The sequence below is a fragment of the Gigantopelta aegis genome, chromosome 1 (assembly GCF_016097555.1).
Source record: "Gigantopelta aegis isolate Gae_Host chromosome 1, Gae_host_genome, whole genome shotgun sequence".
NCBI classification, from domain to species: Eukaryota; Metazoa; Mollusca; class Gastropoda; order Neomphalida; family Peltospiridae; genus Gigantopelta; species Gigantopelta aegis.
In genome coordinates this window covers 43,551,367-43,569,749 of record NC_054699.1, presented here as the reverse complement: position 1 = coordinate 43,569,749, position 18,383 = coordinate 43,551,367, and the positions used below count along the sequence as shown (strand labels likewise).

General features: G+C 42.6%; 1 protein-coding gene across 1 annotated transcript; it reads right to left on the bottom strand.

Annotated features, from left to right (window-relative positions):
• Positions 1 to 2: 2 nt before the first annotated feature.
• On the bottom strand, positions 3 to 18,041 carry LOC121375393 (putative lipoyltransferase 2, mitochondrial). The gene is made up of 3 exons (XM_041502824.1): positions 17,658 to 18,041; positions 8,610 to 9,083; positions 3 to 801 (listed from the first exon to the last, which is right to left on the bottom strand). The coding sequence occupies exons 2-3, from the start codon at positions 9,073 to 9,075 to the stop codon at positions 485 to 487; spliced, it is 783 nt and encodes a 260-aa protein (XP_041358758.1). The 5' UTR covers positions 9,076 to 9,083; positions 17,658 to 18,041; the 3' UTR covers positions 3 to 484.
• Between the last annotated feature and the right edge of the window lie 342 nt (positions 18,042 to 18,383).

Genomic DNA, 18,383 nt, shown 5'->3' with positions numbered 1-18,383 from the left:
TATTAATTGCATAAAGTTTAAAAAGCAAACACTTGTTATTTTTCAAGGCTGTTCCTGAATACTAATGATCACGTTGGGGAGGCAGGTGGCACTGTATTATTTAGGGGGGTTGGGGAGGTCTGCTGTTATTTTTTCTCTTTACAATGGACAAGGAAGAGGGGCAACCACGTACACTTGCTGTCATTGGTATGATAAACTTCAAACCCTGCATGTAATCGTTAAGTACTAAAACATCGCCAAGATATACGATCCAGCCTATACATAAATGTAGTCGCCTGCCCCCACACACGTGATCAATTCTGGAACATCCTGCAAGATATAAAACCCCAACCTATACATACATGTGACATGGTACATGTACTAAATACAGTTCAGTTCGTATTCCACAAGTACAATAAAAGTTTGTATTCCACAGCAGTGAGTATTGCAATGCTAGAATAATAATGTTGCAAGCATACTGGGCGCCTAGCCTTCAAAAAGGACTTCATTTCCGCGTCGCTGTCGACATCTGTCTAATGTCACTGTACATTTTTGGTCCGTTCACACTGCGCGAGAACACCGAACTGAAGTTCCCCGACTCCAACATGGAACTGTCGATGTGGCAGTCGAAAGTCTTTTCAAACGCTTCAAGGAACGGTCCGATAACTTCATCAATTGTGATTGGCCGGTCCATTTCTTTGGAAAGGGATGTCACTTCCTTTTCTGGAATTCCACAGGCCTCAATGTGCTGGAACCACGACAGATCCGTGTTGCAGTTGAGAGAGATGCCGTGTGTCGTCACGTACCGCTTTCCATGCACACCTGAAAATGTCGAAAATATTTTAACAATTAAAAAAACACAAAAACCCCATCTACAGTTGAATCCCGTCAGTTGTCAAGAAAGTGTTCAATTCAGTGAGTAGTTCGATCTAACCATTCCTTAGATTTCACGGTAACGATTGTTTCTGGTACCACGTCAGTAAAATCACGGAACCTAAATTTCATTTCCCACGATTATTATATTGAGTACAACTATTCAACAAAAATAATATAAACATTTTCCGATGGGTTTCCATTATCATATGGCACAGAACTGAAAAAGTGTTTCCCATGAAGTTTGAAATCCTATGACCTGGGGCCCAATTCACAAAGGTCTCTTGGGCTCTGCTAGACAACAAAGCATCCTCTTTGCAAGTCTTTTAACACTGCACTGCGAGATCGCAAAGTTGCGAGAGTTTAGTGAATTAGGCCCCAGAACCCTAACCATGTGGTGTATTCGACCCTTCTCAGTTTGGCCTAATGAGTTCTACTGTATTTATAAAATTAGCAAAATTAACTATACTAAGACAAAATAAAGTACAACAGTCTGGTACTGATGCATTGACGTTAACAGGCACCGAAATAAGCAAAGTGCCTGATAACTGAGGTACAGTATTAATAACTATTATATCATACATCATCCCTGCCTGCTACCGATTTGATCGGGCTGCTGGTGCTCCCTTGCACCTGCCAGTGCAGGCGGTCCCTCCTCTCCCCTCCCCCCACCTTTCCCGTCATGGACAGAGGAACCGACCAAGGCCGGCTCTTGTGCCCACGACAGGCGTGTGCTACAACAGTTTGTTCTGAATGTGCACGTAAAACCCTATGACATGACATGACATACATCATCACAGGCACAGATGCAGGATCTTTTAATAGAGGGGGGGACCATAACCCGTTGTTGTTTTTGAAAATAGAATTTAAAGGTCCTTGACAGGTGGATGGGATAAGTTTGCATTTTTTCTGTATTCTGTAATATAGTAGGCTCTCATTGGGTAGAACTCGGAAGGGTCGAATACACCGCAACGCTCGAACCAAAAACGAGGTCCCGAGTTACACTTACACAATGGTGACCAAATGCTAAGATCAAACTACCCTATGGGTCAAACACTTTCTTGACAACTGACGGGGTTCGAGTCAACAGGATTCAACTGTGTATTGTTTGAACAAAAATGGGGGGGGGGGGGGGGGGGCAGGCCCCTTAGGATCCCACATAGAATCCACGCCTGCTGGTAACCTATAGTTTATGACTATAGTTCATGGCATCAACAATTTTCATCATAAACTCTTCACAAACACACCGATACTTTGTTATTCATTCACATCACTGTTCTCGGTCTGCTGATACAACTATGTGGAACTTGTAATTAAACCGTGCTCACATAACTGATCAAAATTTAGAAAGAAATGTTTTATTTAACGACACACTCAACACATTTTATTTATGGTTATATGGCGTCGGACATATGGTTAAGCACTACACAGATATTGAGAGAGGAAATCCACTGTCGCCACTTCATGGGCTACTCTTTTCAATTAGCAGCAAGGGATCTTTTATATGCACCATCCCACAGACAGGTTAGTACATACCACAGCCTCTGATATACCAGTCGTGGTGCACTGGCTGGAACGAGAAACAGCTATTACCAATGAAATAACAAGCCTTAAATAGGAAGTAAAGTACGTCCAGCTGCTACAAATCATTACTGTAAATAGCAGTCCAAAAGAAATATTATATCCTCCTCCGCCCGCTACTGACCCCGGTCGAGCTGCTGGTGCTCTCTTGCACTTACTAGCGTGGGCGGTAAAGCCTCCTCCCACCCACCCCAATCCCTTTCATGTCCTGGGCCATGTTCCACGGAGCGATCGTAGTACTAAGATCACCTTAAGTGCATACAGTAATTATCCAGTTACAATGATCTTAGCCCTAAGGTCGCTTCGTGGAATGGCGCCCTGGACGAGTTTTAACGACTCAATGGGTAGGTGTAAGAACACTACACCCTCTTCTCTCTCACTAACCACTAACAACTAACCCACTGTCCTGGACAGACAGCCCAGATAGCTGAGGTGTGTGTGTGTGTGGTGTGTGTGTGGTGTGGTGTGGTGTGGTGTGGTGTGTGTGTGTGTGTGTGTGTGTGTGTGTGTGTGTGTGTGTGTGTGTGTGTCCAGGATAGTGTACTTGAATCTTAACTGGATATAAGAACAAATTTAAAATAAACTGAAATGATATCAATAAATAAATTAATTTGTTATGTATAATGACACCACTAGAGCACATTGGTTTATTAATCATCAGCTATTGGATGTCAAACATTTGGTAATTCTGACTCATAGTGTGCTCTAGTTGTGTCGATAAACAAAACAAACTATAACAGCCTGACAGTATCATTGTATCTACATGTTTACTGGGAGCACTGAAGCTTGCACCATGTTATGTAATTGCAGCTGTTCGCTCATGATGCCAAGGAGACAGAATATAGATCCTGGTAGATGAATTGTGGGACCTGCAACAGGGCACAGTGTGAAAATAACCAGATGTTGGCCAGCCAGGATTTAGCTTAGTTGGTATACTAGAACACTTGTAATATGTGCTTGTGTTATGGATTGATGAATGAATGGATGGATGAATGAAGGGAGGGAGGTATGGTGGAATGAATGGAAGGATGGATAGGTGGATAGATGGATAGATGGATGGATGGATGCATGGAATAAAGGTATGGAATGAATGAATGTATGGATGGATAGACAGACGGATGGACAGGGATGGATGGACAGAGGGATTGATGGAATGGATGTATGCATGGATGGATTGATGCATGAATGGATGGATGTATGCATGAATGGATGGAAGGGTGGATGGCAGGGTGGATGAATGGCTGAATAGTTGAATAGATGCATGGATGGAAGGATGGATGGATGGGTGGGAGGAGGGATGGAGGGGTGGATGGATGGATGGAATGAAGGGATGGAATGAATGAATGTATGGATGGACGGACAGATGGACAGAGGGATTGATGAATGGATGTATGCATGCATGAATGGATGGATGGACAGGGACGGATGGACAGACAGGGACGGATGGACAGACAGAGGGATTGATGAATGGACGGACTGATGCATGAATGGATGGATGGGTGGATGGCAGGGTGGATGAATGGCTGAATGGTTGGATGGATGCGTGGATGGATGGATGGATGGATGGGTGGGAGGAGGGATGGAGGGGTGGATGGATAGAATGAATGAATGAATGAATGAATGAATGAATGAATGAATGAATGGATGGATGGATGGACAGGGACGATGGACAGACGGATGGACAGAGGGATTGATGAATGGACATATGCATGCATGAATGGATGGATGGATGAATGGATGTATGCATGGATGAATGGATGGCAGGGTGGCTGAATGGCTGAATGGCTGCGTGGAGGGATGGATGGATGGGTGGGTAGAGGGATGGATGGGTGGATGAATGGATGATTTAGCTCAATTGATAGAACACTTGCATGGAGTGCTTGGGTTATGGATGGATGGAGACTCGGTTGATATTTTCCATATTAAAAAATACTAGTGACGAATCCTCTATGTATATGGTGAGTGTACTGAAGCTTGCACTGTCTAGTAGGTAATTAATTGCAGGCTGTTTGATCACGATACATATCCATCATTTATCCATCCATCTATCAGTTTAAAACTCAGCAGTAAGAACTAATCAGTCATCTGTCCATTCATCCATTCAAAACTCAACCATAAAAGGTAATCAACTACATGTTCATTATTCATTCATCCATTCATCTGTTCATTCATCCATCCATCCATCCATCCATCCATCCATCCAACCATATGTCCATCCATCTCTTCATCCATCCATGCACTCACCCTCAAACCCAGCAGTAATAGCTATCCAATCCAGGGTTTTAGATCTCACTAACTTGGGCACAAAATAATTACGCCCAAAGTAAGTACAAACGTGCTGACCTCTTGAACAATATTCCACCTCAAAACCACTGAAACATTATGTTTAATTAGATTAAAATAACTTGAAATGCATTTCTGACAACTACAGGTGCTGTTAATGATCTAAACGACCTTTCTGCACTGAGTGAGTGCTCCGCAAGGCTCAGTGGGTAGGTGTAAACCACTTGCACCGACCAGTGATCCATAACTGGTTCAACAAAGGCCATGGTTTGTGCTATCCTGCCTGTGGGAAGCGCAAATAAAAGATCCCTTGCTGCTAATCGGAAGAGTAGCCCATGTAGTGGCGACAGCGGGTTTCCTCTCAAAATCTGTGTGGTTCTTAACCATATGTCTGACACCATATAACCGTAAATGTGTTGAGTGCGTCGTTAAATAAAACACTTCTTTCTTTCTTTCTGCACTGAGAAAAGACAAAAGTCCTTGTGCCCAAGTTAGTGAGACAGTGCACTACAACTGGTGTATCCATGGGATGGTGCATATAAAAGATCCCTTGCTACTAATGGAAAAATATAGCGGGTTTCCTTTTTAAGACTATAAGACATCCAATAGCCAACGATTTAACTTTACATTGGGAAAGGTTGTAACTCAGTGGCAGGGCACTTGCCTGAGCTGCGACAGGTTGCAGGATTGATCACTATCAGTGGCAGGGCACTTGCCTGAGCTGCGACAGGTTGCAGGATTGATCACTATCAGTGGACTCTTGATCCACCCCAGGGGCAGGGCACTTGCCTGAGCTGCGACAGGTTGCAGGATTGATCACTATCAGTGGACTCTTGATCCACCCCAGGGGCAGGGCACTTGCCTGAGCTGCGACTTGCAGGATTGATCACTATCAGTGGACTCTTGATCCACCCCAGGGGCAGGGCACTTGCCTGAGCTGCGACAGGTTGCAGGATTGATCACTATCAGTGGCAGGGCACTTGCCTGAGCTGCGAAAGGTTGCAGGATTGATCACTATCAGTGGACTCTTGATCCACCCCAGGGGCAGGGCACTTGCCTGAGCTGCGACAGGTTGCAGGATTGATCACTATCAGTGGCAGGGCACTTGCCTGAGCTGCGACAGGTTGCAGGATTGATCACTATCAGTGGACTCTTGATCCACCCCAGGGGCAGGGCACTTGCCTGAGCTGCGACAGGTTGCAGGATTGATCACTATCAGTGGCAGGGCACTTGCCTGAGCTGCGACAGGTTGCAGGATTGATCACTATCAGTGGACTCTTGATCCACCCCAGTGGCAGGGCACTTGCCTGAGCTGCGACAGGTTGCAGGATTGATCACTATCAGTGGCAGGGCACTTGATGAGCTGCGACAGGTTGCAGGATTGATCACTATCAGTGGACTCTTGATCCACCTCAGTGGCAGGGCACTTGCCTGAGCTGTGACAGGTTGCAGGATTGATCACTATCAGTGGACTCTTGATCCACCTCAGTGGCAGGGCACTTGCCTGAGCTGCGACAGGTTGCAGGATTGATCACTATCAGGGGCAGGGCACTTGCCTGAGCTGCGACAGGTTGCAGGATTGATCACTATCAGTGGCAGGGCACTTGCCTGAGCTGCGACAGGTTGCAGGATTGATCACTATCAGTGGACTCTTGATCCACCCCAGGGACAGGGCACTTGCCTGAGCTGCGACAGGTTGCAGGATTGATCACAATCAGTGGCAGGGCACTTGCCTGAGCTGCGACAGGTTGCAGGATTGATCACTATCAGTGGCAGGGCACTTGCCTGAGCTGCGACAGGTTGCAGGATTGATCACTATCAGTGGACTCTTGATCCACCCCAGGGGCAGGGCACTTGCCTGAGCTGCGACAGGTTGCAGGATTGATCACCATCAGTGGACTCTTGATCCACCCCAGGGACAGGACATGGCTCAGTGGTACAGCGCTCGCCTGATGCGCAATCGATCCTAGATCGATTCCCGTCTGTGGGCCCATTGGGCTATTTTCCCGTTCCAGCCAGTGCTCCACAACTCGTCCACAACTCTTGCTCCTTTATTAGTAGATTATATCAGACTCCCCCCACCCCAACCCCCCCCCCCCAAAACAAAACAAAAAAAAAAAACATTATACCATATGACAGTCCCTACTCAAATGGAAATTGCATCCTAAGGTATTTCATATTATTGCGATATTGGCCGTTTAATTGAATATGATCATCCAGTGGAATCTCAGAGATATGCAGCGACCCAGCCTTCCATGCCAGCCATATATTGCCCCACAATTGATACATCAAAGGCATTTATAACTGGAGTTTGACTACAGATGAACAACAACCGCTCATGGAAGCAGACCATTCCTCCCTTCAGACCACACCATCTTTATTCCAACAGGCCATACATGTTTCTTTAAAAAAGCATTGTAACAGCTGTATTTAGCAGGCCATATTTTTTTTTGGCCTTACAAAAACAGCTGGCCTTTATATCAGCCTCTTAAGACTCATTTTTAGAACTTTTCCAAACACAAAAAAGACAAAACTATTTTTACCCAGAAGGAAATGTATTCTTTAAAAATTATTTGAACACGCAAAGAGACATTTCTTATTCCTTTAGTGATTAAAAAATTCATTTCTGTGTGTATAAAAATCAACTTGTGCCATTTTTCTCAAAGGCTGTGAACATAATGAGTTATATAATTAAGCTAAAAGGCTAATGACACTTTACTTCCTATTTTAAGTCCTGCATTTGTGATGTATATGTGATTAATCTAAATCTATTGAACACAAAATATGTCACCCACTAATCTATAATGCAGCGAGAATAAGTGCTCAGTGGTTGGAGTATCCTGGACAGATGTGACAAAAGCCGAGCACACTTCCACATGCCTCAATATTAACAACCCACTCGGTACCACAAGGACTCCAATAGTGCAAGGTTGGGTTACAGCCAGTCAAATCTTTCAAGGACGGCTTTCACAGCCATGAGAAAGAAAGGAAAGGAATGTTTGTTTAAATTTTGTTTTGTTTAACGGCACCACTAGAGCACATTGATTTATTAATCATCGGCTATTGGATGTCAAACATCGGGTAATTTTGACACACACACACACACATATATAGATATAGATATAGATATATATATAGAGAGAGAGAGAGAGAGAGAGAGAGAGAACATTTTTCCATTAGAAGCAAGGGATCTTTTATATGCACCATCCCACAAACAGGATAGCACATACCACAGCCTTTAATATACCAGTTGTACTGGCTGGAATAAGAAACAGCGCAATGGGTCCACCGACAGGGACCAATCCCAAACTGATTGCTTTACCACTGGGCTACGTCCAGAACATTTGTTTACAAACACCCGAGTAGTGAAAATTACTTGGCTATTTAATATCTGTAACATACATGGTTACTTTTCAGCTTTAATCTGTGTGCCAAAAATTAATAGCAATTTGGTGACTTAATCAGAAAATTTGTCTTGTTATTCAGAGCTATAGCTTCGATTCCACCCCCAAAATTATTATTTTAAAACCCCAAACACTGGTCTATGTCCTGCCCCCAGAGGTTTACAGTTTTAAAACATCAACAAATGTACCAGAGAAGAAAGGAAATGTTTGATTTAACGACGCACTCAACACATTTTATTTATGGTTATATGGCGTCGGACATATGGTTAAAGACCACACATGTTGAGAGAGGAAACCTGCTATCGCCACTTCATAGGCTACTCTTTTTGATTAGCAACAAGGGATCTTATATATGCACCATCCCACAGGCAGGATAGCACATACCACAGCCTTTGATGTACCAGTCGTGGTGCACTGGCTGGAGCGAGATATAGCCCAATGCGCCGACCGACATATACAAGAGAATGCAAAAAAACAAAAACACCTTACCGATTGCAGCAATTTTCCTGTCTTTCACCCAGACTCCCGTGTGCGTGGACGTCTGCGCCGAGACTCCGAAATATTTACAGCTCCGGACGAGTGTTTTCTCCAGGGATGATATGTACCACTTCATGCTCGGCTTGAAGTGTTGCAGGTTGAGGATCGGGTACGCCACCAGCTGGCCCGGGCCGTGGAACGTTATCAGCCCGCCGCGGTTAGTCTGGTAGAACTCTGCTCCCAGACTTTTCAGTTTGTTCTCCGTTTCGTACCCGTACTCGGAGTTGCGGATTCCGACCGTGTACACCGGGTTGTGCTCCACCATGAGGATGACGTTCTTAGGCCGCGTCGATGGGTGTCCGGCTAGCGCGTCCAGGTGCTGGCGGGCGTAACGCATCTGAACATCATTGGCCGCGAGAAATCCCATCCGTCCGAGGTTGATGACGTAGACCAATCGTTTGGAAACCGAGAGCGCCATTGGTTAGTCTAGAAGAAGAAGAGGAAGTTTGTGTAGTGATGCTACTATAGAGCACACTGATTGGCTATTACATCGGCTATTGGATGTCAAACATTTGGTAATTTTTACATACAGTCTAAAGGAGGAAACCCGCTACATTTTTCCATTCCCTCTGGTTCATCTAGAAAATCATACTTGTTTAGTGAACACTGTCACACCTGTTGGGTTCTGGGGCCTAATTCACAAAGGTCTCTTAGGCTCTGCTAGACAATAAAGCATCCTCTTTGCAAGTCTTTTAGCACTGCACTGCGAGACTGCAAAGTTGCGAGAGTTTAGTGAATTAGGTCCCAGGTCTTTAATCGGGGCTCGTGCCTATAATAAAACTTCGAGTCCAGACTCAATCATTGATGACGACACATGCATACCGTAATTACCTTCTGTGACTCCCTAATAGATAATGTGTATTTTTGTGCTGGGGTGTAGTTAAACATTCATTTCTTCATTCACTGACAATTTGTATGGAATGAATGAATGTTTAACGACACCTCAGCATGAAAAATACATCGGCTATTGGGTGTCAAACTATGGCAAGTCAAAACATGAAGTGATCTTGCCAAAACATGAAGTGATGATCAACATCAATATAAAAATTCAAGAGTCAAATATAACACAGTGTAAAGAACTGTGCAAAAATACAAATATCACAGATAGATCAAATTAAAATTTAGAGTAAAATTCAGTATCATGCAAAAATTGTAAAAGTAATTCTGGATGAAAACGAAATGATTCCATCACATTACTTTGGCCAAATATATCTTTTCGAGTTTCGTTCAGATGCTTACACTCCACCAAAATGTGGTGCACCGTCAGAGTACACTGACAGTGCTCACATTGAGGTAGAGGATCTTTCTTTAAGAGAAATGACTGGGTCAAATACCGTATTGTTCCTATTTGTAGCGCCCGGGCGCGATGCAAAACACATAGGGGGCACGCTAATTAGAGCACTAGAACACGTTTCGTAATACGTGTGAAAAATCCTCGTATCAAACTGTCAATGCGTCTGGCTCGCTGAGACATCAAAAGCTTTGCCGCCGAGTCACTCCACCAGTGACGTTTTCTTGTTGAAAGTTAAATTGTTGACATTTGACTCCAGTTTGCAGTTTGCAGTTTGCAGTTTAGTTAAAGTTATCATTTACCCGTTTTTTAAACGGTGTTACGGTGTCGGTGTAAATACCTTTCGGTATGTTTGTACTTCCGTTTTGAACAGCGTTAACAGAGTGTCGTGCATTCATTCTGCATGGAGATAACAACGACATACATTTGATAAACGACATGTGTGGCATACTGTTCGCCCATACTAGTGTCGTAGTGCTTCACCTGCTTGGATTTTATTTGTTTACCGATTATAATCATTGCAAGTCGGCAGTCAGGTAAGCCAGTTTTACTATTTTACGGGTACCGTTTCATGATACATTTCTCGTGATCATAGGGGGCGCTTATATTAGAGGGGGGCGCTACAAATAGGAACAATACGGTAGGTATGACCGATACGAGCACGACACAGGACTATTTCATCCTTCCTGCCCGAGACTGACAATTTGTATGGCGTTACAGTATCAGACTCTTATTAGTTTGGTGGGTGGAATGTAGCCCAGTGGTAAAACGTGCACTTGATGCGCGGTCGGTCTAAGATCGATCCCCATCGGTGCACCCATTGGGCTATTTCTCGTTCCAGCCAGTGCTCCATAGTTGGTGTAACACAGGCTGTGGTATGTACTATCCTGTCTGTGGGATCCATGGTGCATATAAAAGATCCCTTGCTGCTAATCGAAGAGAGTAGCCCATGAAGTGGCGACAGCAGGTTTCCTCTCTCAATATCTGTGTGGTCCTTAACCATATGTCTGACGCCATCTAACTGTAAATAAAATGTGTTGAGTGCGTTGTTAAATAAAAACATTTCCTTATTACAGTGAAACACCTCTAAACTGGACACCCTTGAACCAAGACAAATCCGGTTATTAAGAGGGATCTGGTTTAGAGAGGTTACGGCGTGTCCTGGTTTTTAAAAAGGGACTCTATAAAAATGTCCGGTTTTGAGGGAATTCCGGTCTTGAGAGGTTTCACTGTAATTTGTTTTGTTTAACGACATCACTAGAGCACATTGATTAATGAATCATTGGCTATTGGGGGTCAAATTTAGCCTAGGTAGTACTGCTGTCGCACTGGCTACCGCAGATCAAGCGAGCACTTTACCACTTACATGCATGTATTCCCACAGCTAACTCGCACACCTGTCAAATTTAGTCTAGGTAGTACTGCTGTCGCACTGGCTACCGCAGATCAAGCACGCACTTTACCACTTACATGCATGTATTCCCACAGCTAACTCGCACACCTGTCAAATTTGTCTAGGTAGTACTGCTGTCGCACTGGCTACCGCAGATCAAGCGAGCACTTTACCACTTACATGCATGTATTCCCACAGCTAACTCGCACACCTGTCAAATTTAGTCTAGGTAGTACTGCTGTCGCACTGGCTACCACAGATCAAGCGAGCACTTTACCACTTACATGCATGTATTCCCACAGCTAACTCGCACACCTGTCAAATTTGCCAGTTGTGAATTTTAAAAACAATTGAACTGGAAAATTTTATTTACATTTTTAAAGTTTAATAGGTGATCTATAGTTTGGCCACATTTGTCTGTTATTCAGAGCTATACAACCCTGATTCCACCCACCCCCAACATGACCCTAAAGAACAAAAATTTATTTTTAACATCTGAATGTAGCAATATACTAAAAATTAAGTATATATTATGACTCAATTTAATCTGTGTTCACGAGTACATACATGTACATACATTTATTTAACACTTAAATGATTGTAAACATTCATCCACACCCCCCCACCCTACCCTACCCCCTCTCCCCCCCCCCCCCCCCCAACCAAGAAAATCCGAGGTCCACTCTTGAGACAATGGTGGAAGTATGAAATGTTTAATGACACACTCTAGAATGCAACTTAATAATGAAGCTAGGCTTATGGTCAAGGACCACAGATATGAGAAAGGAAACGCACTTCCACAACTTCATGGCTACTCTTCCGATAGCAGTGCTCACAGAATCCTTTATACATGTGCACCATCCCACAGACAGGATTGTACATACCAAAGAGGGGCGAAATGTAGCCCAGTGGTAAAGCATTTGCCTGATGCGTGGTTGGTTTAGGGTTAATCCCCGTCAGTGGGCCCATATAAAAGATCCCTTGCTACTAATGGAAAAATGAAGCAGGTTTCCTCTGTAAGACTATGTCAAAATGACCAAATGTTTGACATCCAATAGACGCCGATTAATAAATCGATGTGCTCTAGTGGTGGTGTTAAACAAAACAAACATTTCTTTGTACATACCTTTGCTACACCAGTAGTGGAACACTATAGCTGGAACCCAAAATAGCCCATCAGACCCACTGATGGGGATTGATCCTGGAGTGATCAAACATTGGTTGAGTACTTCACCACTGGGATATGTATGTCCCACCTCAACCTGGGGCAAGAACAGTAATTGATCACTTGCCTCTGTTGGAACCAATGAACTGTCATCGCTTGTCACAGGGGGGTGGCAGTACAGACACAATCACATATATATGTATCAGTGTGCCACGGGTGCAGAAATTGAAAATAATTCACTAGCCCGACGGACCAGAACTAACTAAAATTTACTAGCCTGCCCGAATTTTTACTAGTCCGCCAGTTTATACAATAATATATTATTAATACTATTATAATATACAGTGTCTTTAGTGACAAACATTATTAAGAACACCTGGAAAGTGATCAACATCACGTGGCAAACAAAATAAAACAAAAGATAGATCACCTCTCAGACTGGTAGTTGCATTTTTTTACTTATCTGTCAGAAACTGTACTCGCATTTGGCGAGTGGGGACGAGTACTTTTTGCACCCCCTGGTGTGCGATTTTGGTTTCAAAACTATAAATTCCCTGTTTACAAATCTTTCGAGCCTGCCACCAACCCAGCAAGCCCAGACGTGCATCTCCAGTAGAACAGAAGATACACTAAATGTTTTGCATGAAACCACGAAAAAGATCACTATTCAAGACTGTGATTTGCCATCATTTTGAGATAGATGGAAGGAAATGTTTTATTTAATGACGCACTCAACACATTTTATTTACGGTTATATGGCGTTGGACATATGCCATGGTAAAGGACCACACAGATATTGAGGGAGGAAACCCACTGTCGCCACTTCATGGGCTACTCTTTTTGATTAGCAGCAAGGGATCTTTTATATGCACCATCCCATAGACAGGATAGCACATACCACAGCCTTTGATGTACCAGTTGTGGTGCACTGGCTGGAGCGAGAAATAACCCAATGGGCCCACCGACGGTTGAGATAAAGTTGACTTTGTAATTTGTACAACCAATTTTTATGAGCCATGCGGGCTCGTATGCTAGCTCAAGCTACAGTGTCGTACGTGATTTTTGCAAGCCTTGGGCTTCCGGACTCTCCTCAAAATAGCACACTGTGTATTAACCATGTATTTGAAACAAGCACTTGTCCGTTTGTCCTGACAAGTGAAAATCTGCTGTAACAAGCAAAATTTATAATGCTGTTTCATTTTGAGCAATCAAAAACATTGTCCTTGTATCCAGCCAGTGCACCACGACCGGTATTCATCGAAGGTTGTGGTATGTGCTATCCTGTCTGTGGGATGATGCACATAAAAGATCCCTTGCTGCTTGTTGAAAAGAATAGCCCATGAAGTGGTGACAGCGGGTTTCCTCTCTCAATGTCTGTGTGGTCATTAACCATATGTCTGATGCCATATAACCGTAAATAAAATGTGTTGAGTGCGCCGTTAAATAAAACATTCCCTTTCCTTTCCTTTGTCCTTGTACTTTAATAAAATTACTTAAGTGAAAATATTGGTGGACAAGTTGATTTCGAGATGTACTTATCTGGTGGACTAGTTAAAAATTTACACCTATTTCTTTCACCGTCAACTAAACTGAGCACACTATTTTAATTTATTCTGTGGGGGGTGCAACTGCCTTCTTTGTCCCCCATCCCCTTTAAATATAGCCCCCTCCACCCTGTCTCAGTATGGCCCTGCTAATGTGTGGCAATGAAACAGTTGTCTTTCTCGAGATGAGATTTCCCATCTCCAATAGCCACTTATAGTATATTATCTTTGCTTCATTACATGTGGATGTGTACACTGTATCGTGTAAACACTCAAGTACAAAGGCTTGGTCTGCTAGTGATTTATTTCGGGAACCCAGGAGCTACGGGGGCAGGGGGAACAAGGATTTATTTTGTGAACCTAGAGGTACATGTACCAATGATAACACGTTGGCCCTTTTTGGTTTTAAAACTAACTTGCATTTTGGTAGGTGGGTGTGGGTCTAAATGCAGACTTGGATCTAAGGGGGGGGGGGGGGGGGGGGGGGAACAGATTTATTCAAGAAACTACATGTGGAGGTATATTGCACATGTACCAATAACATGTCGGCCCTTTTTCGTGGTTTTAATTTAAAACTAACTTGTATTTTGGTGGTGGTGGTGGCCCTTGGGGGGGGGGGGAGGTGTCTAAATGCAGAGGTGGATCTACACTGTTCGTGGGGGCAGGGAACCCAGCCAGCCCCAAATATATTCAAGTGCCTATTTTTTTATGGCTTTAAAAAAAAAAAAAAAAATTATTGGGTTGCCCTTTTTACAAGTTGGTCCATGAGCTTAATATTACTACTGTGCAATGTTCAACCTTTATCTACAGTACTGCGGTGCCACGAGGCCACGGAACAGTGCCTATTCTTCACAGTACTGTTTTCTAGTCTACAATGTTCAACCTTTATCTACAGTACTGCGGTGCCACGGAACAGTGCCTATTCTTCACAGTACTGTTTTCTACTCTGCAATGTTCAACCTTTATCTACAGTACTGCGGTGCCATGAGGCCACGGAACAGTGCCTATTCTTCACAGTACTGTTTTCTAGTCTACAATGTTCAACCTTTATCTACAGTACTGCGGTGCCACGAGGCCACGGAACAGTGCCTATTCTTCACAGTACTGTTTTCTAGTCTACATATCTAAAGAAAAAATAAGCTATTCAATGTTTAGCAATACTTGAACACTTCAACCGAACTGTTGAACCAACAGCTAAAATTATGTACACGTACATGTATGTATATAAAACATGTTAATGGTGAACTGTAAGTTTAGAGAAAAAGACTGCTGGAAGTGACACAAGATTTTAAATGGAAAGAAAGAAAGAAAGAAATGTTTTATTTAATGACGCACTCAACACATTTTATTTATGGTTATATGGCGTCAGACATATGGTTAAGGACCACACAGATTTTGAGAGGAAACCCACTGTCGCCACTACATGGGCTACTCTTCCGATTTGCAGCAAGGGATCTTTTATTTGCGCTTCCCACAGGCAGGATAGCACAAACCATGGCCTTTGTTGAACCAGTTATGGATCACTGGTTGGTGCAAGTGGTTTACACCTACCCATTGAGCCTTGCGGAGCACTCACTCAGGGTTTGGAGTCGGTGTCTGGATTAAAAATCCCATGTCTCGACTGGGATCCGAACCCAGTACCTACCAGCCTGTAGACCGATGGCCTACCACGACGCCACCGAGGCCGGTAGATTTTAAATATTTCCATCCCGTTAGCATCAAGCACGTTTGTCATCTATAATGTGATTTAGTGCGGGGCGTAGCCCAGTGGTAAAGCACTCACTCGATGTGCTGTCAGTTTGGGATCGATCTTCATCAGTGGACCCATTTGGCCATTTCTCGCTCCAGCCAGTGCACCACAACTGGTATATCAAAGGCCGTGGTATGTGTTATCCTGTCTGTGGGATGATGCATATAAAAGATCCCTTGCTGCTAATCGAAAAAGAGTAGCCCATAAAGTGTCGACAGTGGGTTTTCTCTCTCAATAACTGTGTGGTCTTTAACCATATGTCCGACGCCATATAACCGTAAATAAAATGTGTTGAGTGCGTCGTTAAATAAAACAGTTCCTTCCTTCCTATACTGCCAGTTAGTCTTTTAGGACAGTGTTAGGCCTCGAATACCTTCACTTAAAGTAACACACGGTGGATCTAACCAATCACACCAGCAGGTGCATGTGCAGGGGAGAGGATTCAGGAGGAGACCCTACTCTGTTCAAATTCCTGGACATGTGTTTGACCAGGGTCCTGTCCCTTTTTCAAAAATATCCAAGTAGTGGAAATCGCTGGGAGCAAGTAAAATTGAAATGTTATACTAGACAAATCATAAAGTAGGCCTATGCCTGAAACAGGAGGAAAAGTATGCCACTTATGTGGACTGATTTATACTTTTACTATTCAATACACAACATTTCTTTGGTTGTTGTTATATTGCAAATATATGTGAAACATGGCATTATTTGTGCTGAAATTAAAAAAAAAAAAAAAAATTAAAATGGCATTTTTGCGTCCTTTAAACTAGTTTTGAAATGGTGTTGTGCTCTTAAAAATGAAAATATCTGAAAATTTGTAAAAATGTTTTCCATTATGTTCGTCGCCCTGCATAGTGCTGTCTCTAAAATCGGTCTTTGATTAGATGGTATCTCTTTTCCAAATTATTCTTCTTTAAGATAATTTTCCAGCCACGATGAAACAGTAATGATATATTTAAAAGGCCATTATTAACTGTAAGTTTAACATGGTTTCAATTAATGTAGCCAATTTAATTAAAGCCACACACCCTAGTTCCATCCAGCGAAAATAAATTATAATTTGGTTAATCTACAAACCTGTAACACACTTAGATCACGTTTTTATCAAATGGGAGTGAAAAAGCAGGTTTTATATCGATAAATACTATGGGAATCCCCATGTCCCAATTGCTTGAAATAATTTTGAAAGTTAGTATTCTGATGTCACCGGTAGATGTCGCTCGAAGCAAAACAATTCCTACCTCACAACAAATTTCACAGACTTGGGGGGCGTTCCTTTCACCTCTCCTGGACATGTTCCAACTGTTCTGTCCAGTTTCTTTGTTTAGAATAATAATGTATATCCATTGTGTTGTGATCATCATAATGTTTTTTAAAAAATAAAATTAAAATGTATTTATTAAAATGTATTTATTAAAATCTAAAAATATAATTAATTAATTAATTATAAGTTACATTGATATTTTGAGGTAAGTATTATTACTATTACTTTTATTATAAAAGACAGAAAGGAAAAAGAATTAATATAAAATGCACTGAACCTGAAATACTTAAGATATATAGGCCTATCCTATGGAATCATAGTCATGATAGTGCACAGGGCACGTAAGGCAATACTTTTCTTCACACTATGCCTACGACGCTACGTCACTCAATAAATACAAATCATGGGCATATAATTTTAAAATATTTCTAAACAGGTTCAGATAATAATTAATTCTTGCTCATCTGCAACTTATTGATACGATAGTTTTATATATCTATAAAAAATAAAAAAATAAAATAAAAATTAAAAAATACCAAACACTGTTTGAAACAGTTAAAATTCAAAGTGAGTTGCACTCTATATTTACTTACAGTTGCAAGCAGCAAAGCGATTTCTTGGCAAGAATTATCCGGAGGCAAACCATGCAGTATTACAAAGAGAGACTAAATCTGGAAAAGTCCACCTGCAGACACAACCATCTTGTCAAAGTGAAAACAAAAGAGAGCGATTGTTTTCATACGGTGTGCAAAATGTCCACAAACTGACGGAACGTGACTGACAACACGTGCAGACGAAAACCAGCGACGAGAGTAACTCGGGTGATGCACGAGGAAATGGGGAAGCTTTCTCAAATGTCGTCTGCTAGCTAACAGCGCACGTTATAAACCGGGTAGCGCTAAAAGCATTTATAAATATACTACTATTAGTATCTATTCAAACTCGATCTAGCTTTACATAAGACCCACGCTTTGATGTTTACATCAGAAAAAAACATACCGTGACAGAGTGTGTAAAAAATATTTTCATTGGACAGCCAAATACGGCTTAACCAATCAAACGTCAGAATATTGGTCTAGTTAAATATACTACTAGAGAAATGACACCTTGAAAACAACACAACAACAAACACCGAGCGATCGGCCTGTTGTGGTTAAGCCATCGGGCATAAGGCTGGTAGGTACTGGGTTCACAGCTCGGTACCGGCTCCCACCCAGACTCAAAGGGTAGGTGTAAGACCACTACATCATCTTCTCTCTTACTAACAACTAACCCTCTATCATTGACAGACAGCACAGCTAGCTGCTCAGTAGCCCGAG